Source organism: Eptatretus burgeri, chromosome 8 (assembly GCF_056783735.1).
Source record: "Eptatretus burgeri isolate ZD-2024b chromosome 8, Ebu_testis_v1, whole genome shotgun sequence".
NCBI classification, from domain to species: domain Eukaryota; kingdom Metazoa; phylum Chordata; class Myxini; order Myxiniformes; family Myxinidae; genus Eptatretus; species Eptatretus burgeri.
Genome location: NC_140968.1, coordinates 17697120 through 17720383, shown reverse-complemented (window position 1 = coordinate 17720383; position 23264 = coordinate 17697120). Strand labels below are relative to the sequence as shown.

General features: G+C 41.0%; 2 protein-coding genes and 1 long non-coding RNA gene across 4 annotated transcripts in view; 1 reads left to right on the top strand and 2 right to left on the bottom strand.

Annotated features, from left to right (window-relative positions):
- The window catches only part of LOC147021206 (uncharacterized), a 777227-nt gene that overhangs the window by 43991 nt on the left and 709972 nt on the right, over window positions 1-23264 (top strand). The gene's annotated exons all lie outside the window — the stretch shown is intronic.
- Window positions 1-23264, bottom strand: part of LOC147021216 (uncharacterized) — a 58679-nt gene that overhangs the window by 13278 nt on the left and 22137 nt on the right. For both annotated transcript variants that reach the window (XM_085893679.1, XM_085893680.1), the window contains exon 2: window positions 143-575. In XM_085893679.1, the coding sequence (XP_085749805.1) occupies window positions 143-563 (421 nt within the window). In that variant the 5' untranslated portion in view covers window positions 564-575. The remainder of the gene's footprint in view (window positions 1-142; window positions 576-23264) is intronic.
- On the bottom strand, window positions 3282-7793 carry LOC147021217 (uncharacterized). The gene has a single exon (XM_085893692.1). The coding sequence runs from the start codon at window positions 6762-6764 to the stop codon at window positions 5595-5597; it is 1170 nt and encodes a 389-aa protein (XP_085749818.1). The 5' UTR covers window positions 6765-7793; the 3' UTR covers window positions 3282-5594.

Below are 23264 nucleotides of genomic sequence, written 5' to 3'. Positions count from 1 at the left end.
CTTCACTGTGTATCAAGAATCTAAACATATTCGGCAACCCAAAATTGTTCGAAAGGAGATTCCATAAGTTACAAGAAAAAAAAACATAATTCAACATCAAGGTATTTCTCAACATGCGAGGTTATATAAAATAGTGACATACCAGACTTGGGTGTTAATCCACCATCCTGATCGTGGAGGTTGCAGACATCACTGAAACCGATTCCCTGGAAACCAGGAACATTTTCCAGCTGCACATTTTGTAATCCATTAAACTTTTGGCAGAAACTGGAAAGTTCTCGAATAACATTCTCCAAGTTGACAAATAGACTTCCCAACAGAGAAGAGCCTGCAAGCTGGACAACCTGCGGCTTCAAAAAAGATTTCACAAATTTACAGAAGTCAGCATACATTGCAAATTTAAATTTCTTCTTGGCGAGAGAGAGGAGCTCCGTTCGTAATGCATCGGAGTCTGTACAAGCTCGAATAACCTTCCGATCCTCAATTCCAAGTATATTGATCACTGCTTGGGCTGTTTCTGCTCTCAGACCTTGTGATTGGAGCCATTCCAAGAAGTTGTCCATTTTACCGATGACCTGCCAGAGACACAATGCCTTTATTAATAAAGGAAAGATTATACATGTTATTTTCTATACTCAGTATTTTATCCAATCAATGTGGGGTTGCAGCAGCCAATTTGTTAACCCCATGTGGGCTGGCAGGATGGCCTTTCGGTAGGCACACTTGCCCCGAGTTGTCTTGCTTGGGATTGAATCCCGATATGGCTATAAACTCTCACTGTGGTGTTTCACAGTTAATGAAAGGGATCAATGTACAGTATGTGCCATCCTTTGAATGAATGTTGAACTGAGCTTCCCCTCTCATAGCATTAGTTGGTGGACACTAAAGATCGAATGGCATGTTTCTCAAAGAGAAGGCGAGCGATCACTGGCACGCTGGCCAAATTCCAAATTTCTTCTGTAATTTACAGGGAGGCACCACATCAGGGGCACAGCCACACTCATAGCATTGATGCAACCAACAACCACTGCAAACAAAATACAAGAACCAAAAACGAAACATAGGGGCAATACCCCTGGGCACTCACCTGGTAGCAACGACATGACATAACCATTGGTGGGCATGAATGACCCACAAAATATGTAATGGAGAAAAAAAGTAAATACCTCTGGATTTTTTTTTTTAATGCCATGAACAAACTTTGCTACATCACGGGTGATAAAGGTTGTGGTCGTTTCATCGAAATTGTGTTTGGTTTCAGAGAAGAAAGCAAATACATATTTTGGGGGGCAACACACCCGTAGAACCCCTTTGACCCTGACTTTTTTTTAATGGCGTGAACAATCTTTGGTATGTCACGAGTGATGAAGATTGTGGTCAAGTTTCATCGAAAGTGTTTGTGTAGTTTCGGAGAAGAAAGCGAATACATATTTTGGGGGGCAACAGTCGGGGAATTTTGTTGGTTCCGGGACAATTACATTTCCCCCATTGACTTTAATGTTAACTCAAGGAAAAACTACTTGACCCTGTCAATAAAAAGGAGTGAAGTTTTTTCTCACAACAGATCTCAATCACCAACTTCTCCTTCTCCTTCCACACCTCTTCCACTCATCCTGCATCAGATTCTCCACATTAAATTGTTTATGGGACCAAGCTCTTCCATGAGTCTTGACGATGCATCCCAAAAAATTTTTTTTCAACAAAACTCCCGTATCTGCTGTGATGATGATTTTTGAAGCAATGCCAACAAACATGAAGCCATGCTGGGATTACGAATTACTACTCAAATCTATGTAGTACCTAAATTTATTATTTCACATATTAAATATTTTGCTTTTTCATCATAGTGTTTGAAAACTCAAACTATATCATCGATGACTTGCTATCATGGGACGATTATGGCTTTGACTCAAAACACGATGTACATTTCGAACTGAATCGAGAACTCAGAGATCGACAAAGTCGAGGTAAAGTTTAGTTTTTTAAAATATATTGTTATACAAACAGCTCTGTTGTATGAAGATGAAGTAATGTGAATACTTCTTTTCACAGTGAACCCTTGAGAATGAATGAACGAAAATAATGTGCTTCATGAAACTCACAGTGAGTTCATACATTTGTTTGAGGACTTTTTGAACGACTGACACAGAAACTCATGCTTTCACCATTCATATCCGAGGTTTCGGCTTCAATCAAAGAACTGCCATCTGACAGGTGCGACCTATTTAATTCAATTTGTATTGTTACTAATTAGGAAACCATGCGCACTCAACATTCAGGTCCCAAAGTTAGTTATGCCGGTAAGTACGTGTGAGACAGGTCCCTTCCTTTTGTCTAGTGGGAGAGTCGAATATGTGCGTTGTGATGTTTTTTATAGTTAGGTTATTATATCTCACCACCTGCCCATCACACAATAGTGGCTTCACCACCATCTACCTTCCTCAAGCACGCGTGGGGGGGGGGGGGAGGGGCGGCTTTCTCCGGGCATAGCCGAAACCCCGACAAGGAAGGCTGTACCCGTAGGATCACGGCCAATTAGAGGGGAAGAACAGTGAGGTGTGCTGACCAAGGCCCCTCCCAACTGAGGGAGGTCCATAAATTACCAGAGGCTCTCTGAGGCATTGTTGGTGGGTTGCACGAGAGTTCAGGATGTTTACGTTGCTGTACGAAGGGGTTTTTGCTGTCACGAGGGTTGAGCAGAGGGCCATCGAGGCAGCAAACGTGTCTCTGCTGGCCCTCTACAAGGAAGGACAGAGTGACCCTGACCACCCCCCCCCACCCTCTGTGGACCCACGCTTATTCGCCACCCGAACTCCGCCACGAGCCTCGATTCCCCCACGTGCGACTGGGGATCGGACCAATGACCTTTGTCAGGTGTCGCATCGTGGAGCACACCCTCTCTCCGATGGTCAGGTACCCAATGAACTCTGACTCCCAGCTTGTCTCTCTCCACGGCTGCGAGGGTCCAATAAAAGGACTCTGGGGTTTCTTTTCTGTGTGTGTGTGTGTGTGTGTGTGTGTGTGTGTGTGTGTGTGTGTGTGTGTGTGTGTGTGTGTGTGCCCATCTTGTAAGTAGAACTGCATAAGTGTTTTTGCCATTGTAAATACTTGCATTGAATATTCGCTTTACGTCTCGCTTCTCTTGTCTTTTATTTGCTGTAAATAAATTATTAGAAATGTTCCCAGCTCATTTTCGTCCTTTCTTTATTTGGTCCAGCATGGTCCAGGTCTGAGTTCAGACGGGGTTTCATCCCCGGTAATCGGTACATCGGAGCTGGAACGTCCTGGGCAGTTCCGCTCGACTGCATCCGAGCTGGAGTTGGTAGGTGGAAGTTCATACTCTACCGTAGCTGGGAGAGTGATCCGGTTCAGCCAGACATTCCAAGGACGTGGATTCCCGGTAGACGAGATTACGTGGATACTTAGGTACTTTGGCTCAAGACAAATAACCCTACGCCACGTGATCGAGATATTGGTATTTCACGGTCGACTAATCGACCCGCCGGCTTCAGAGTTATCCGGAGCGACGGCCTACAATTCCAGGGAAGTCTGGTGGGAGACGGCGTAACCTACCCCCCCCTAGCGGTCGTTCTCGCCACCGAACCCTGGCCCACAACAGTATTACTCAAAACTATCGCATGGTCGGGGGCTATTAAACGATGAATATTCATTTTGCCATTAATATTCATCATGGCTTGGCTAAGAATTCTGCTTGTAAAATCGGTCTTCGAACTTCAGAGAGTGCTGCAACACCAATGTTCAAATGCTTGAGCTCTCATGATAACAGAGACAAGGTGATCATCCTCTCTTAGGGATAGCACATTCCAGGCACCCACCTGAAGCAACCGCCTCAGGTTAACCCAAGTAGACCGCCATCTGGTGGACAACACATCAGCACCATCCCGACACACACTACCGCAATCTGACCCGGGAAGGTTACCCCATGTAGTGGGGAAATTTAGCATCACAATTGTGCATTTTGTGAGGAAAGCACCAAATTTGGCACACGAGTAGCATAACATATTATGAACAGATTTGGATATTGGGCCATCTCAAATTCAGCGGCTGATGGCTGTGTCAGCCATTTTCCAAAATGGCCGCTAGCGGTTACTATAATTTCATTCTAACATTGGTTTGACCATTTATTAAAAGCTGAATTAAGAAAAACATAACCTGTAGCCACCTCAAGTTTAAAGATAGCCGCCATTTTGCAAAATGGCTGCTAATTATTTGTTGTATCGGACAACTATCTCACTCAAGAAATTGGTTGTTGAGAATGGTGGCAAACGAATCAACGGCTGCGTCTGATTGATATGAATACCAACATAGCTTGTGTAACGTCAGTGGTTGTTGAGCATGGTAGCAAACGAATCGCAGGCTGCATCTGATTGATATGAATACCAACATAGCTTATGTAAAGTCAGTGGTTGTTGAGCATGGTAGCAAACAAATCGCAGGCTGCATCTGATTGATATGAATACCAACATAGCTTATGTAAAGTCAGTGGTTGTTGAGCATGGTTGTAAACGAATCATGGGCTGCGTCTCATTCATATGAATACCGACATCTCACTCATAGAAATTGATCGAGAGATGTCTGATTTAAATGTTCTGAATCAGTGACACAATCTGCTCTGTTAATATTCTCTCAATTTTGTGAGCACTCTCTCTCACTCACACACACACACACACACACACACACACACACACACACACACACACACACACACACACACACACACACACACACACACACACACACACACACACACACACACACACCTGTGCATTCAAGTGCGGCCTTTTTGCACTTGCAACGCTTCAGACAGCTCTTCTTGCACTTGCACGATACTAGCTCATAGCAGGTATGGGCTGCTTTGGGTAGCTTCATCCAGTGTGGCTCGTACACCCCCTCCTCATTCTTGACCCAGCCCCAGATGGATGGAGGAGGCAGCTCTGGCGTTGGTAGCAGTGTTTGACCCCACACATGGCCTCCTTGGTAGGCCGCCCTCTTCACATGCTCCTCCAGAGCTGCCTTGGTTGGCGGGATCAGCTGCACGTTGTTCTTCTTCGCGAAGAGTTTCTTCCGGGCCTTGTCAATGTCGTTGCACGTGCTGGTTCTGTCATAGAGCAATATGACGAACCTCTCGATGGTGTGCATGACATCGTCTGGTATGCCACTTGGTGCAGAGGATAGCTTCAGCAGTGCATCTATAAGTTCTGGCAGAACGGTCCAGATTGTCCAAGCAGTCTTCTTACCATGTCCAGCAAAGCTAGATACAGTGTCACACCCAGTCAGAGCGTGAAACATTGGGAGTGCCTGTGCCTTCTCTGGTCCGAGGCCAGCTGCTATTTTGTGGGATGCCAGGTACCGAGAACTCTTTCCAGTGCCAAATGCGAGCCACAGTTCATCTTCTGGTTGCAGTCCCTGGGCCATTGACACAGCCAACACCACAACATCGGTGTCAACTGTCTTGATCAGTATCTTGTGGTGACCATGGTTGGCTGCATGGGATGCATGCAACAACATTTGACTGTCAGCTTCTTCGTGGCTGCATGGGGCGAGCAAGGCCAGGTCTAGCAGCGGTGGCGTGCTCAGGACTGCCTCTCCATCAGTGATAACCAGCTGCCTGTCATCCAGCTGCTGAAGATAGCTTCTGATAGGAACTTGAACAGCTCGGTCTTATTGGTGTCCACTCGGAGGAAGTTCTGCCAGTTTCCAGGTATAACTGCTGCTCCGACCACGTGTCTATGCACTCCTTTTCCACGCTTTGATCTTGCACTGCCTTTCAGTGAATCAGCAACGTAGCGGTCCCAGACCAGGTCCAGGCATGACACAGTCTGAAGCTTTGTTGACAGGTACGGTATGAAGACATCCTGGGCATAGTCATCAAAGTTCTTGGCTACCGCAGGCTTCAGCATCTGGACAATGACTGCCCCATCAAGAACTAGGCTGGTGGTATCAGGAGCCTCTGATTGGGCATTGGAGAACTCTTCAAAGCATTTGAGGAGATCACTCTTCGTACCTAGATGGAGACTTTCTCCATCGGAGGGAGCTGGAGGACAAGCTTGATTCTCATGATGAAAGAACTCTTCAAGGTTTCCATCCCTCGTCTGGCAACCGATGTTGAGCCATGAGAAAAGTGCCATGTCGTTCCAGAGAGAGGCCAGCTGCTGTTTCCCTTTGCTCACACTTCTCGGGGTGGAAGTGCTAAACACCTTCAGCTTGTTCCGACGAATTGCATCATCAATTGGCTTGGTCCTTTCCACCAGGCATTCTCTGGTGAAAGCCTGGAACTGCTCTTGGCTAATCATCTTCACATTCCTGACATGCTCAACTGCAGCAGGACCTGCAATTTCCTTTGTGTCAAGGACAACCAGATACATGCTCTCTTCCTCAAAGGGGTTGCCAAGCTCTTCTATGATGCTGACAAGGGCACGGACATCCTTGGCGAAAGAGGTTTGCACACTTGGTGTCTGGTCGTGATGACGTGTGTCCTCTCGCCTCGCCCAGTGTTGACAGCCATCTTGGAACTCTTCTATGGCCCTGGCAACTTCTGGCCCAGCAATCATCCAACGCCGCAGGGCACTTGGGTTATCAGTGAGGCCGACTGCTCCACCATCTCCTTTGAGGCATGCGTTGTTCTGTTCATGTGCCTGGTCGATTGGGATCGAAGAGAACACGTTCTTCGTCTTCTGTACAGTGAAGTTGCCAGCCATAAATTCTCCAGCTACATCTGGGTGCTTCATTGGGAGTGCAATCATGTCCCTCAGGTGCACAGGGACCCACCTCGCATAGTGTGTGTGGTCTAAGGCACGGAACTATGGGACCAGTTCTGTCACGGCATCAAGGTACATCGTGAATGAAGCCTGCCGCAGAGAACGCACGTAGACCAGTATACCAACATCTCTAGTTCCAGCACAGTTGCCCAGTACTGAAAGTTGGGAATATCTTCTCCTCTCTGGTGACACCATTCTTCGAACTCAGGCAGGTCTTCTGCATCATCAAAATACGTCATACAGTGGCGTTCATACGCACGGTGTTACAGGATGTGCAGTGCTACTGCAGTGATTTGATGAGTTCTTCTTGTGCGGGTGACGTGGGCGGCTCGCAGGAAGGAGTCAGCTGTCCCTGGAGTTGCAATCTCAGCTTGCACCAAGGCTTGTACCCAACCACTTCCTCGCAGCCAGTCGCCCAGCGTATTCAAGGCGTCCATCTCGATGTGGAGCCCACCAAACATCACTACCATCTTTTCTTCACCATACTTCTCTGGCCACTTCCACTGAATCTGCTTTGGTGATGGCACATAGACAATTCACACCCATCATCTGAGTTACATGGCTTCATTCCCAATACGACCGAATTCATCCATATTTAGGTTACTTCGAGCCCATGTGCTGAGATGTGTTGCGATTGACTGTAAGAGTCAATAAAAACTCAGTTTCAGAAAACGGAAGGGTTACTCAACAAACTGACCAAAACAAATTAGCTTAGCCATGAAAATGGAAACTAGAATGGAAAACTACTTACAAATGGTTTGGCATTGCCGTCAATCGAACGAAGATAACCCGAAAATTCACGAGTTATCATGGTAAAGATATCTCGCCAACACGCCGGTACGAAGAGAGAACTTCCTGACTCAGTCGCAAACTGGAACTGGCGCCGTGAAGGCAGAACGGAAATACATGCAGAACCTCGTAACCCGGTAAACCGTGACTGAGATAATCCTATGACCAAACTGCACCCCACAAACCAAACTCGACTTGATGAACTACGGTTAACAATGGGATAGCATAGAGAACTCTATGGGCACAGAACAAAACTAGAGGGGGAGCACTCGGAAGAGTGCAAAACCTCCGCCGCCAATACTGCTGGGTCACTCAAGTGAACCTTATATCTTATTCATTAAATATGATGTCAACAGTGCTGACAGAGTTATAGTTCTTTTCTCCAACATTTTTTTTTTGGGGGGGGGGGGTTTGGAAATCACTTAAAACATGAAGAAATGCAAAAAAAAAATTCTGTCTGACAATTTTTTGGGGGGGGGTGACAATTATTTGGGGGTTGGAAATCACTTAAAACATGTAGAAATGCAAAAAAAATATTTTTTTCTCTAGCAATTTTTTTTGGGGGGGCGGGTTGGAAATCACTTAAAACATGTAGAAATGCAAAAAAAATTTAAAAAATTTTCTCTATTTTTGGGGGGGCTAACAATTTTTGAGGGGGGTGGAAATCACTTAAAATATGTAGAAAAGCAAAAAATCCTTTTTGGGGGGTTGGAAATCACTTAAAACATGTAGAAACGCAAAAAAAAATTTCTTTTCTCCAACAATTTTTTTTTGAGGGGGGCTGGGAATCACTTAAAAGATGTAGAAATGCAAAAAAAATAATTTCTGTCTTAACAATATTTTGGGGGGGGTAACAATTTTTTGGGGGGGTAACAATTTTTTGGGGGGGCTGGAAATCACAATACATGTAGAAATGCAAAAAAAAAAAAATTGGCGGGGGGTGACTTTTTTGGGGGGTTGGAAATCACTTAAAACATGTAGAAATGCAAAAAAAAAAATTCTCTAACAATTTTTTTTGGGGGGGTTGGAAATCACTTAAAAGATGTAGAAATGCAAAAAAATTAAAACATTTTCTTTAATTTTTGGGGGGGGTAACAATTTTTTGGGGGGTTGGAAATCACTTAAAACATGTAGAAATGCAAAAAAAAATTCTCTATTTGTTGGGAGGGGAGTAACAATTTGGGGGGGGGGGGTTGGAAATCACTTAAAACATGTAGAAATGCAAAAAAAAATTTTTTTTTCTCTAAATTGTTTTTTTTGGGGGGGGGGGACCAAGTCCAAAATTTAATGGCATGATCCTTGGACCATACCTAACCCCCCCTCCCCCCACCAAGTTTCGTCGAAATCCGTCCAGGAGTTTTTCCGTAATACTGTTCACAAACAAACAAACAAGCAGTCATAGACTGGTACTTATGCAATCGTCAACTTGACCTCTGACCTTGTCTAATAAAAGCTGTCTCTCGAGAAGGTAGCGACGCAAACCAGAATTTTCTCCGATAATTCTGTATCAAACCATCAAAAATCGTAAAGTCGACCGAAGCAAAAATCTCCATTTCTCCACGCAATTATATTACACCTTAACGTAACTCAACGACTCGTCTGCTCGAGCGCACTGCATCATGGGACGACGCGTGATGCGTCGAGTGAAATATTTTTATACAATCTTAAAACGTCTCCAAAACATCCGATTTTTACCAGAATTTCGACAACCGAGTTTTAAGCGTCCTAAGCGATCGCAAAAACCGAAGACAAAATTAAAATCGAAGTTAAAACGAACTCGTAACATCGAGCGAAGCAAAAATATTCCATTTCTCCACATGAATTTACGGAATTATGTTTGACCTCACTGTGACCTTGACCTTTGACCGATTTTGACCAAAATCTAATCAGCACTAGCCATCACCCTCCTGAATCACGTGGTGTAATTTGACATTGGTAGCTTCTTCCGTTCTCGAGTTATCGTGCATACAAACAAACAAACAAACGGAAGTCATCAATATACTTACGAAATCTTTAGATTTCGTAAATAACAAACAGAAAGGAGTGAAAACAGTAACCTCCATCCATCTTCAAAAATGGCGGAGGTTAATAACAATGAATCGAGTCAACAAGTGTAAGCTGGCAACTCAACCGTGCGCGATTCTGGGGTCAATATGCACGCACACCACTTCTACTACCATGTGCCAAGCCAATAGTGCTATGAATGTTTATCATTGGTTTTCATTCAGAATCTGTGTTAATAAGAATAATTAGTCCACTTTAACTTTTTTTTCTCAAGCAAATCAAATTGTTACTTTCTTTGATCATTATTGGACCTTTATTAGTAAATAAACTTTCACTATCAATCTGCATTCCTCTCCAGTAAAGCAGATACGTTTCATAACAGTAACCACTGGTGGCCATTTTGAAATATGGCTGCCACAGCCATCAGCGGCTGAATTTGAGATGGCCCAATATCCAAATCTGTTCATAATATGATAAGCTACTAGTGTGCCAAATTTGGTGCTTTCCTCACAAAATGCACAATAGTTATGCTATATTTAGCTAAGTTGCCCCACTATGGTTTCAATTTTTTCAATTTCTATTTTTTCTCATACATCATCTTTGTCTTTTCTAATGCCTGTGAATAAAATGATCCCATTTCTTCTCCCTTTAAATCAGTGGTTCTTAACCTTTTTACCACCACAACCCCTCTCGTAGTTGGTTCTTGCCTACACGCCCCTCCCCCCCCCTCACATCATCAACCAAATGATTAAAAATCCCTCCTGAATTAAAAGGAAAATTAAAAAAAATAAAATGCGTGGTTTTAGTCTTTTTATTGAACAAAGAATTCTGAATAAGCAACACTCTTATACACAGCATATTTAATGAGATGACATTTAATGAGATACTTGACATTGCTTCTTAGCTACCAGATCTCGAATGCGTGGTTGAATGCCAGAGAGAGCACAAGGCAAGTCCCCTTCAAAGTTCAGCTTGTTTCTGTACTTGGTCTTGACAGCAACGAGTGTGGAAAATGCAGCTTCACAAAGATACGTTGATCCAAACATTGTCAGACTCCGAAGAGCTTGATGTGAGATCAAATGGTAAACAGGAAGGTATGTGACCCAGAACGTCTCTAGATCCAATTTTTTGAAGTCTTCTTCAACCAAGGAGTTGAAATTTAACTCAAGAAACTCCTCTTGCACTTCGTCTGAAATATCAGGTACTTCACATTGAAATGAGTTCCGAATGAATTTCCAGGCTTCGTGCTTCTCATCTATATCTGGAAAGTATCTGATGAATTCTGCTTTCAATTCAATCAGATGAGTAATTATTTGTTTCTTTAACTCAGAATCAAGGCAACTATGAATGAGAGCAGAATCCAAGTCAGCAAAACTGGCTGTATTTCCATCCTGAATTCGACATTTCCAGTGGTCGAGTTTGGTCATGAAGGCTCGAATGATGTCATGGTGCATGATTAATTTTGATGTTTTTCCCTTGGAGCTTGAGGTTGATGGCATTCATCGCTTCAAAGATGTCAACCAGGTAAGCTAGAGATAGCAAAAATCCTTCAGACTGGAACTTGTCATGGAGATCTGCTTTCTGCTGCGAATCTAGAAATGGTGCCACTTCTTGTCGTAGATCATAAAGCCGTCCAAGCATGGTTCCCTTTGAAAGCCATCATACGTTTGTGTGGAAAAGCAAGGCTTGATGTTCAGAATCCATATCCACACACAGCTGTTTGAAGAGACGACTGTTTAAGTCTCCAGCTTTACGATGAAGAATGCAGTGCGTACCTATAGCAGATGGACTTTTTTCTTTCACTCTTGTTATGAAACCAGATTGCAAACCAAGCATGGCCGGAGCTCCATCAGTACACACCCCTACCAGCGAGTCCCACAAAAGTTGATTTTCCTGGAGGAAGTTTGATACCACTTGAAAAATATCTGTTGCTGTTGTATAACCTTCCATGGATTGCTCTTTTACATTTGCCTGAAAGCATTTGCTCTTTTACACTATTGCCTGACACGAAACGAGCATACATCAGTAGCTGAGAACACTGAGCAACATCAGTCGTTTCGTCCAACTGGATGGCAAATAGAGGAGAAGCTCTTACTTAGTTGAGAACTTGATCTTTGATGTCTTGAGACATTTCATCGATCCTTCCCTTGACGGTGTACTTTGATTGAGAGATTTGGGAAAGCTTGTTTGTACTATCCTTCCCCAGAACGAGCTCTGCTGCAGGCAGTACACTTGGTTTTATGAGAGTCTCTCCAATGTTATGACTCTTTTTGCTCTTTGCAATCAACATGGCGATCTCAAAGGAAGCCGCAACAACCTTTGAAGTCTGTTGCCAAAATGCTCCACTGCTGTCCATCTTAGCTTGCTTCAAGGACTGCCTTTTTATTTCAAAGAATGCCTTGGGTTTGGCAGCTAGAACAGGGTGCATTGTCTTCAAATAGCATTCCAAGCATGTGGGCCACATGGCATCATTGCTCAGTTTTGTAGCATATTACACACTGGGGTACCTCTGTGTCACCCGTTTGAACGGACACAAATCCAAATCGAATATATTCGTCAAGATGCTTCCACTTTTTGCACTCATTGCAAATTATTTAGTTTGAAATGGGTACTGCAAATCTGTGAAAAAAATTAATTTCAATATTAAACTTAAATAAATGTTAAATTTTAAAATTAATTTTAATACAGAAAATGGTAGGCAGAGTAGCGAATGGAAAACGAAAATTATTAAAGGAGATACTTTTGTGTTTTTTTAATGTTCATCACAATATTATGTAAACACTTGTTAAGAGAATTCCAAAATAATTAGAGAAATTCCGACTTTTTTCTCCGGGCTCGCGCCCCCTCTGGAAATTATTCATGCCCCCCTGGTTAAGAGCCAATGCTTTAAATCATACAAATTTCTGTCCACTGAACTGTGTCTTAAACACCAATTATTATAAAAGTTCAAAAGTACACCTATTTGAATATGCTTTCTCAAAGTGTGATTTCCACAGATATATTCATATATCACCAACTTTACACTTTTGTTTTCTCTAATTAATCTCCCATTCATGTTGTAATTTTGTAAATGTTTCTGTTCATATTTCTTTGTTGAGGAATGAACTATATTATTCTAATTATCTACAATGTCTTGAATTAAAAATACCCATTATTGTTGAGAACCAAGTTCAGTACATTTTTTGTACAGTCTCTCTTTCAAAGTGTGATTAAAGCGCTCGATGACGATGGCTTTTCCTTTATTAAAGGTGCTATACAACGTGATATCGTTATCTTAAAGAAAATTCTTAAATGTTGTTATCGAACTCTGTTCCCTCATCAGTCCATAATATTTTTGAGTCTATTGCGTTTACTAAATATCTGTTTGAATGCCGTCACGAGAGTGGTGCCGTATATATTTTTCAAAGGAACGACCCATGCATATATGTTTGAAAATCCAAAATGAAGGGTTCTGTGTCAATTTAGCCTCAGTATGAGAAGTGAGACAGGGAAATGCCGAGGGTAGTGGAATTGAAATGAATTTAAAATGCGTTTGATAAAATATAAAATGAATAAATAAAATAAGGTTAAAATATATGAAGTGTTGAAGCTGGAGATATTATTTGACCTTGTTTGTCCTTGAGTGCATGAGAGGCTGACATGGGAATATAATTTCTCAGCTGTGAAAAGTAAAAAAAAACATCAATAATAATGTGAATATGGTGTGGTTATATCTTCGAGGTTCTGGTAAATGCGAATCTGTGCAAATCTGTGAAGGCAGTGCGAGTAACTCGTGCACTGGTGGAGTAACTCGTTGGTACTCCCTGCAGGTATAGCATGGAGTGCTTTGTTCTGTGTGCTTACAGGGGATTGTGAAAAACTCTCGTAATGCAAGCCCTTGTAATAATACGTCACTCGTGGAAAGGAATGATTGTTTCCAGCTGAGTAGAGCCATTATAACAAGAGAATGTTTCAGAATGCAAGGATGATAAGGCTGGTTAAAGAGTAAATAGAGCATTCCTGGGTGATGAAATGAAACAAAATTGAACATACATTGACATTTAGTTTTAATCTCAGAAACAGCTTGAAGGCAGAATTAACCCTCAATTCAGGATTCACACCGTGTGCAAGAGGTCATGAGTGAGTTTAAAGTCTATTAGGATTTTTCTTTAAACTATGGAGAAATGTCATGCAACTGATGTAGGTTCATAAACTAACAGGGTGATTTAATAGCCACAGTCAAACGATGTGGTCACCATGGTAACGCTGAGATTGATAATGCTGCGACAGGTTTAAAAGTGCAATAAAATAAAATAAAAATTTAATGTCGACATAATACATAATATGCGATTGGTAGTTTCCAAAATTGGGATGTTTTAATGCTCGGTTGGTTTACAGTGGACAATTGAGAGCAGGATCTATATATTAATACTGAAGGACCAATTTTGTGCTCCTCCTTGTGGTCACGTCACGTTTTTCTCGGTTCTGTGACCTGGACTGAAAGAAACTTCGTACCTGTAAGAGTGCATCGCACATAGTGGCAATAGTCAAACTTCAACTCTGAAGCAGAATAAACACTTTTCGTTTTACATTCGTTTACATGGCGACATGTGACGTCACCGCTGAGAGGGGAAAGGACGTCATGACATCATCGGTCATTCGCTGACGTCATTATGTCCGTCGTCGACAGACCTTTACCGCTGAGAGGTGTAATTCCACTCCTCGAAAATAGCGTCTGCAATGTAAAACTCTCTTCTGGAAATGCTGACTACCTCAGAATGTGAATTTGACACAAAAAATGTAACATGAAACATTGTATCTTCTATATATTAATACTGAAGGACCAATTTTGTGCTCCTCCAAGCAGTCGCATCACGTTTTTCTCGGGACTGTGACCTGAGAAGTTTTGACACGGTGTTTGTACGTCAAAGTAGACATGTGCACAAATCAGGGGACTTCTTCACAAGGAGTAGTGTACACCAAAATGTCTTGTACAAGAACGTTTTGTAGGCCTCATTAGGTAAGGCCATGAAGTACATCGACTGGGATCCGGCTCTTACAAGAGATGCCACTGGTTGTCATATTGGGCTCATGGAACGGAATCCGTCTGTGACGGGGTTTCGGCTAGTCTTTCATTAAATGAATAAGTGTCAAGAAATAAAAATGTGATGGATTGTGGAGTTATTGATGCTGTCATGATTCTGGGAAGGTAAATGGAGCAAACATCGTGTGTACAGTTTTAGGAGATGGTACGCCAGGCCTTCTCTTCAAAAAGTATGAAAAAATGCCCGAAACGATATCAATATTTTATAATTAAAAGGTTCAGCAAATATGATGTCGTATACAGTATACTGTACTGCATTGTGGTGTACTGTGTCGTGTTGATACCCAATAATGAGCTTGTTATACAAATGTGTCGTTTGGTGACCGGAAATCGTAAATTAGATGAATCAGGAATGATTCTCTGTTAATTTAGAAGAAGATTCACTGAAAATGCACACAGGAAGGAACATTCGTCCACCAATCTGTTGTGCAACCGATCTGTGTTGTGTAGGTGGCCTGGGAGGATGTTGTGGTTAAGAGTTGTTATAATCACTTTTGGTACATAACAAATAAATGGTCTGCTAACAACTACACTGAAGGGTTGCTCGTTATGAAATACCAAATGATGTTGATACTTGGGCAGCCGATTACCAGATTCTTGTAAATCATGGTTTTCTCCACAAAGTGTTGGTATTCAACAGAAAGCCTCGCATGCGGTACAAGTTACCTCGGTGATTGTATTGGTTAGTTCGGTCGTTTATCTGAGCCCTGTAATCGATGACCACAATACGACTGAAAGCGGAAACATAACATCTCTATGCTCCAAGGCCACAAATGAGGAATAAATACATCCCGATTGATGAGAATGAAGCAGGTAAAAACACCAAAAAAAACAACAACACCGTAGACGTAATGACGTATACAGTGCTGACATCATGCGTTGAAGGAAAGACGTTTTTTCATGGATAACCAGGAGGTGAATGACGATATACAGATTTACAAAATGCTTTTGGGATCGTTCACAATGACCTCGATGGCCATATACACGTACTTATTTATCGAATGCATTGCTCACGCGATCCGGATAGAGTCTGGCGGCACGACGCGTTCCAGTGCAGGCTCGACTTGAATTTTTATTATTATTGCGCATATGTGAGGACTTAGGAGTACACACCAGGGAGTTACGAATCACAGAACAAGCATGCATTGAGACTGTGGGGTTCCATGGCTTTTATCATTAGCTAGTTATACTTATAGTCTCAACACAAATAGTGCAGTAAAGCATGTAGCTGAGACGGGGTGATGTCCAGCGATCATGCAAGGTGTTTTAATGGCTCCTGAGAGTGGTTCAACCATGGAGTATGTGATAGCCATACAGACAGCTGTTGATAAACAGAAGGACAAAGGAGCCTTGCACACCTCCATTAACGATAAGAGAGGTGAACACGAATCAAATGGATCACAACATTTTGTACTGCACTAACAAACATTGTGAGAGTATGTATCTCATTTACAGATCAAGAACATTTTGCTTGAAGCAACAGCCAAGGATGGCTAGGACCTTGGTCCAAAGGAAGACAGAGCGCTCATTAAAGTGAAACAAAATGAGAATCTGCAATGGAGACATCACAAGAGAACAATCAACATTTTTTTTCCAAGATGTTGCAAAGTTTTGATAAATAGTATAATTGATGTACGGTCAGAATGAGATGCATAGTAAGATTTGCCCATGTGGACAATGTATATCCGAGACTGACCAACATGGTGAGGCAAATTAAGAAAATAACTCGGCAAGCACAAGAAAGTACGAGAAGGACATGGTTAAGAATATTAAACATAATAGCAAAGCTTTCTTTCAGTATATCAGGGGAAAAGAACATGTTAGGACCAGTGTGAGCCCATTGAGGAATAGCACCGGGAGAGTGGTTATTGATGACGGTGAGATGGCAGGCTTATTAAACAGGTATTTTTCTTCAACTTTTACACAAGAACAGTCAGGAGAATTGCCAATAGCTGAGAGTATCTATCAAGCTGGTGAAGAAGGGCTCTTACAGGAGATCCAGCTTGGAGTGGAGGAAGTAAAGGAACAGCTAGGTAATCAAAGAGACGATAAGGCTCCGGGGTCCAGATAATATGCAACCAAGAGTATTGATAGTTATGGTTAAGATAATGAAAGGTATAGATAAAATAAGTGCAGATGAATTATTCAACAGAGTAGGCAGTGAGAGGACCACGGGCCACAGCTTGAGAGTAAAGAAGAGGAGAGTTAAGATGGTAGTAAGGCTGGGGACATTTACTCAGAGAGTAGTTGATGCATGGAATGACCTCCCTGGAAAGGTAGTGGCAGCAGAAAAAGTAGATAAATTTAAATTAGAATTAGTTAGGTACCTGGGAGTCATGGAGATAGAGGGGTATAGGGATGTTAATAAGAATTTTAGGTAGGTTGAGCATTGACGGGTGATTGTGTGCATATGTACGGGGTGCTGTTGGTGGGGGTCTTGTCAAGGGGGGTTGTGTGGTTGATGTGTCTTTTTTAACCAAACCCATGTCCCCTCTCCTGAAAGGAAGATAAAAAAAAAATTATCTCATTAATTGAAAACATTTTTTTTGTATTTTCTTCTTTAGATCTTGTGTTAATAAACTAGTATGGTGTTCGCGCAGGCATGGTGGGCTGAATGGCCACCACCTGTGTTAGATTTCCTTGTAAATCCTTGTAAGGTGCTAATTTAGGTAAATTAGATCATGGGAGATATGATGCAGAGATAAGAGATGTGATGTAGAGGTAGGAGGCTGGTCCAACCAAATAAAGTGATTTACTGAAGGGGTACTGACTGATATCAAACTGAGCATCAAAAGAAAAAAAACGGGAGTATAGATTGTATGCTAATCTGAGCTTATGTTGAGGGTCAGAGTTCAGTTCAACTGTAACACCAAAAGTAAAAGCAATTGATCGAGATTGATAGCATCAAAAGGTAAACAACATTTTGTTGTGAGGATTTCTGGAATTTTTATTATTGTCAGTTGGGGGGCAAGATTTTAAAATAAAATAAATAAATGCAGTATGCAAGTCCTTATGAAGGGTTTTGTGAAATAGATTAAATCTACCTGGACTATGCATCAGGAAGTTGTGGGGGAAAAATTTATATTAATGTATTTTAAATTGTAACAAATGGAGTTTCAGAAATGTAACTTTTATGCTGCAAATTGAATTGGCTGTCATTTCTGGCCAAAAGACTTTTGCCCTAAATGATAAGAAATGTGTTGTTCTGGAGCAGAGTGACCGAGCTGATAAATGAACCTTTGCTTAGAAAATGTACAAAGTGGCTTTTTGTCTAAAGGACACGTCTACAGTCAGGGTGAATATCCCCCAACCTCTCTCTCATGGAAGTATAAAATGTTTTGAAAGACACATTTTCTTAGTACGATCACGTGAGGAAGTATAGTTTCTCAGTGGCTCGTACTCCTGGGAACTGACCAAGTACCAAGTTAGAATAAAACTCTCTGATGTAATGTAGAAGTGAATTGAATCGGGTTGGTCTAACTGTTAACTAAAATAAGAATAAATGAAATAGAACCAAATAATATTGCAATCAAATGGGGATTCTTAAGTTCATTGTACAAAGGTGAGAAGTGTATGGTGGATAATTAGGAAATAAATTGTTTCACAAGGAAGGACTTGTGTGGACATCAGTTTTATCAGTGTCGATAGGGTTTTTGTAGGATTTTATGATCAAATCGGACAAGCGTTAAACTCTGTTTGAAGTCAAATGGGATTCCACGGTCGGCCGGTTGGAATCCTTCAGGAGGACAACGATCACGACGCGGTTCGAGGGTAAAAAAATCCACATCAAAGTGAATGCCAGTAAGGCTGACAATAATGCAACAGGAAGGTGTGAAGAACTTGTAGTAGTTTTACTGTCTGTATTAAAATGATTATTGCAAAATGTATGGCTAATTTGCTTGCAACTTGCATGAAGAAGATTGTTACCAAGACAATGATCACACAAGTTTCGTGCATCTCTCATTGAAAGGTCACAACAATGATTTTGATGATGTTTTCTGGAAAATATGTAATGTGAAATTCGGATAGATAACTACTGTAATAGTATAAAGACCTGATAATGATGACGATCAGCAATATCTGTTGATTTTAAGTTACTAATGAAGTATAGATGAAAGAAAAATAAGATTATGATGATGCAATGCCTATCTGAGACTGAACTCATAAGATTGTTTATGACTAGAAATATTGGGAACTTGGTCAACATACTGTAGGAGTTTTGGATTAATTAGGAGTGCCAAAGGCAAGGGTAAAATTATCTGACAAATGACAGATTATGTTTGTATATTTTATCAAAAGGAAATGATGTAAAAAAAAAATTAGTGCTCGACTTAAGAAATATTCGAACTGATGTTCTGTACACCAGCTGTGTATTGCAACGATAACATGCACACAAATTTCATGTTAGCATTTTAGTAATCCGAGATATATAAAAAATTATTTTTTAGTAAAAGTAAATATGAATCGCTGGTAATTTAGTAATATTACTTTAATTTATTTTTAATTAATTTAAATTTCTGGTAATTTAGACCAGAAATACTGGTCAATATGTCAAAATTAAAGCAGAGAATAGAAACATAAAAGTTGGGTCTTGGCTTAAGGGAACAGATGGGTAGCATTATTACATTGGATTTTTATTGAAATAACACTAATCGTGATTATTATTGTACTCTTAAAATGTACCATAACTGTTTTTGTTTTTTTTTCATCGTTTATAGTCATTGTTTTGAAAGAAAAGCTATTGCCACTACAATGTTTGTTCAGGCACAATTTCCTTCTGAGAATCCCAATACAGATAGTAAATTTAATGATTTATGCAACATTGAAGTTTGAAAATACATGGGCAATTTAGAATGAGCATGTCATATGACCACAGGCAGATGTTATCCCTGAGGCAATGATTGGTCTTGCTGTCCTTTATCAGTGGTTTGCCATTTGAAACTTTAAAACTTTCTGGCCTTTCATGCTGCACCCACTTGGCTGGAATTATTAATGGAATTTCTGTATGCATCAGCAAATGAATTTCTTGTGATTATGACATTGGAGTATCCAGAGTGGACAATGCTGGTGGAGTGCACCGAAGCAGTTTGTGCTCGAGACTTCTTACTCTCTACATGTTTCTACACCCTGGCCACTCAGTGCCAATATTCCTCCGGCTCCACTACATGTGGTGTGAGGGACATTGGCAACAGTGCTCTGCACAAGATGCTACTCTTCTCCACATATTGTCCCCACCTACTCTCATCCACCTATGCTCTGTCCTACACCAAGTTTAACAAAACATGGTTACCTGTTCACCATGACGGAGCATGAGTTTGTGCTGGGAGAATGGAGACAGAAGAAACTTTACTCTGCAAGTTGGCATTGGACTTCTGAAAGAAATTGCTTGTGGTTGTTGTTTCTTCATTGTAAGAGAAATACCATAAGTTTCCTAAACACCCAAGTTATTGTCATCCACTTATAAAAAAGAAAACACCAAACAACCAAACTGATCCTGATCAAGAAATGTGACATTGCGGTGAGACAACACCACCCTTTCTTGAGGTACTACATATACCCAAGTATCAAAGCAATATATAGAAGATGATTAAGACTGATACCCAGGACAACTTGAGTGTGCAACACTTGTCTGGCTTGTCTGGACCAGCACCTCTGTCCTTGCATCACTGTTTACCTCTGAAGGAAAATGGATCAACAAGCAATGAGACTTTATTGGCTGGGAGAGTTGGGAAAGATGATTTGCAAACGGATTGCTGATGTTTGTGGAATATGAGATGTTCATTCAAGAATTGCCTATGTAGTCTGTTAAAATTCATAAATGATGAGTGTTGTCCAAAATAAATATATATATATATATATATATATATATATATATATATATATATATATATATATATATATATATATATATATATACACATACATACATATACATACATACATATACATACATACATATATATATATATACATACATACATATACATACATACATATACATATACATACATATATATATATACATACATACATACATATATATATACATACATACATATATATACATACATACATATATATACATACATACACACACACACACATACAGTAATCCCCCGCTATATCGCGGTTCACCTACTGCGCCCCCGGTTCATCATGGGTTTTCCCTTGGAACCTAACTAATTTTTTTCTGCGGATTCCCCAGGTATATCGCTGAAATAATATATAAAATATAAATTATTTAAGCAATAGATTATAATGCGTGGCGCTCAACCAGTCACACAATGCACGAGACAAAGTTTCGCTTGTGAACTTCGAATATTTTCTACGTTTTTTCTCCAAGCCCTACGATGCTGCCCAAACGTCCTGCACCTTCTAAGGCTTCTGGCAAGGAACCGAAGTGCCAGAGGAAGGTCCTGACGCTCCAGGAGAAGGTTAAAGTGCTCGATTTGCTTCGGGAAGGAAAAAGGTTTCCTGCGGTTGTACGAGCACTGCCAAACCGACCAGACCAGACGAGTCGATCTCCGGCACCTCAAAGCCGATCACTGCCAAGGCGACCAGACCAGACGAGTCGATCTCCAGCACCTCGAACCCGATCACTGCCAAGGCAACCAGACCAGTCAAGTCGATCTCCGGCACCTCAAACCCGATCACTGCCAAGCCGACCAGACGAGTCGATATTTTCGGGAGACATCCATTCATCGCGGATTTTCACTTCTTGCAGGGGGGGGGGGTTTCGGAACTTAACCCTCGTGATAAACGGGGATGACTGTATATATATATATATATATATATATATATATATATATATATATATATATATATATATATATATATATATATATATATATAGTAGACTAGGCGTAAGTAGGCAGCGTGTAACTCGTCACTTTGCCTAAGTCGGCAGCGTCAAGAAGTCCCGAATTTATCTAATGTTAAATCCCTTTGAATAAAGTCTGTAAGTCGTCATCTCTAAGTCGTCACTTCGTCTAAGTCGTCAGATGTTGTCCGTTCCCGCGTAATGGAAACTCAAGTAAATTACCACGCCTAACTCATCACACAGAACTTCTACCTCGTGAGAAGCCCGATTTCATGGAATCGTGATGCGCGCTCATTGGTTTACACCGCCAGTGATAGGCTATTTATAACTGCGCTGCTTCAGCTCAGTCAGCACGCCGTCCCACATGCATCTGAAGAGGTAGACAGGCTGTGCAATGCAGTCTCTGGCGAAGGAGTAAAGGATCGATCGAGCTTAGTGTTGAAGTCCGATCATGGCTTGTTTTATATTGGCTTGTTTTGTACATCACCACACTCACTTTCACATAGGTATTGAGTGGTAGTAATCACGATGACTGTGTGTCATGTAATTTGTCGATGGTATATGAGTTTTTATTCCATATGAAAACTCATTCTACATTCATTCCAATGAATGAATTCTAACAGCCATTCATTCCACATTTGTCAATGGTCATATACCATCACCAATGGTATATGAATTGTCTTACAGTTGTTCATTATCTTTACTTTTGATAAAGTGATTCATGAATTCCATCTTTGCTTGATCACTTTCCAACTCACCAATGAACCCCCACCTATGCCCCAAGGATTGTGTTTCCCGTTTGGTACAATAGCCAGCTTCGAGATTGTTGCGCCCTCTCACATGTACGTGTCCAGGCCACGCACGACTTCATCCTTCACCCCACAGTCATCATGAATGTTCGCATATGCGTAAGTCATCACATGTCTAAGTCGTCACTTTTTTCTCGGTCCCGATGGTGACGACTTACGCCTAGTCTACTGTATGTATATATAGGAATGTAGATGCATTTTCTTTATCATGTATTTGAGAGTAATAAAACAAATAATAAAATATTGAAGCTTGATATTAAAATAAATATATTAAACCTGAAACAAAAATGTACTCAAATATGATACGATTCTTTGTGCTTAAATATGTATCCATTTGGAATCAAGAGAATTATATTTTTCCTTTGTAAGAAAAGATCACCAGTCTATTGAAATTGTAAACAGGTTGAACTTGCCAGTAAGTTTAATATAAGAACAATTGCTTATCATTTTAAAGCTATCTTAAGGAATTTCTATAAAAGACACAAACAAGTTGGAATGTGGATTTAAGAAGGTGTTCAGATGTATTCAATAAGCTCGTCACTTCAAGATAATATATCTTCCCAGTTTGGGAGAAGCAGGCACTTTTAACCTGCATATGATATAAATTTATCTTAAATGGCCATTAGAGTTGGCGCTTGACGTCATTCTAGCATTGTGCGTTTCTTCTGTGCTGGGAGAGAATTCACATGTCTGGATTTGAAATGTGTGTTACAACCATTCAACCAAGTCAGACTGAAGCTGTCTGAGAAGACTGACGATAAGCTTCACTTGGAAAATGTCAAGACCAGACAAGCTGACACCAGTGCTAGAAAATTATAAAAAATGTCTTACTAAAAACTATAAGGGGTCATTCCGTGCCAACTCACCTAAATTTCAAAAACCTCCCCAGGTAACCTCCTCAGATTTTGCTGGAAAAATTCTTAAATGTCGATCTCTTTGGCTCTACCCACCTTGCAAAAGATTAGCTTTCAATTCCTCAT

Excerpts from the sequence above, each read along its gene's own strand:
- LOC147021217 (XM_085893692.1), bottom strand. The coding sequence starts at position 6,764 with ATGATTGCACTCCCAATGAAGCACCCAGATGTAGCTGGAGAATTTATG.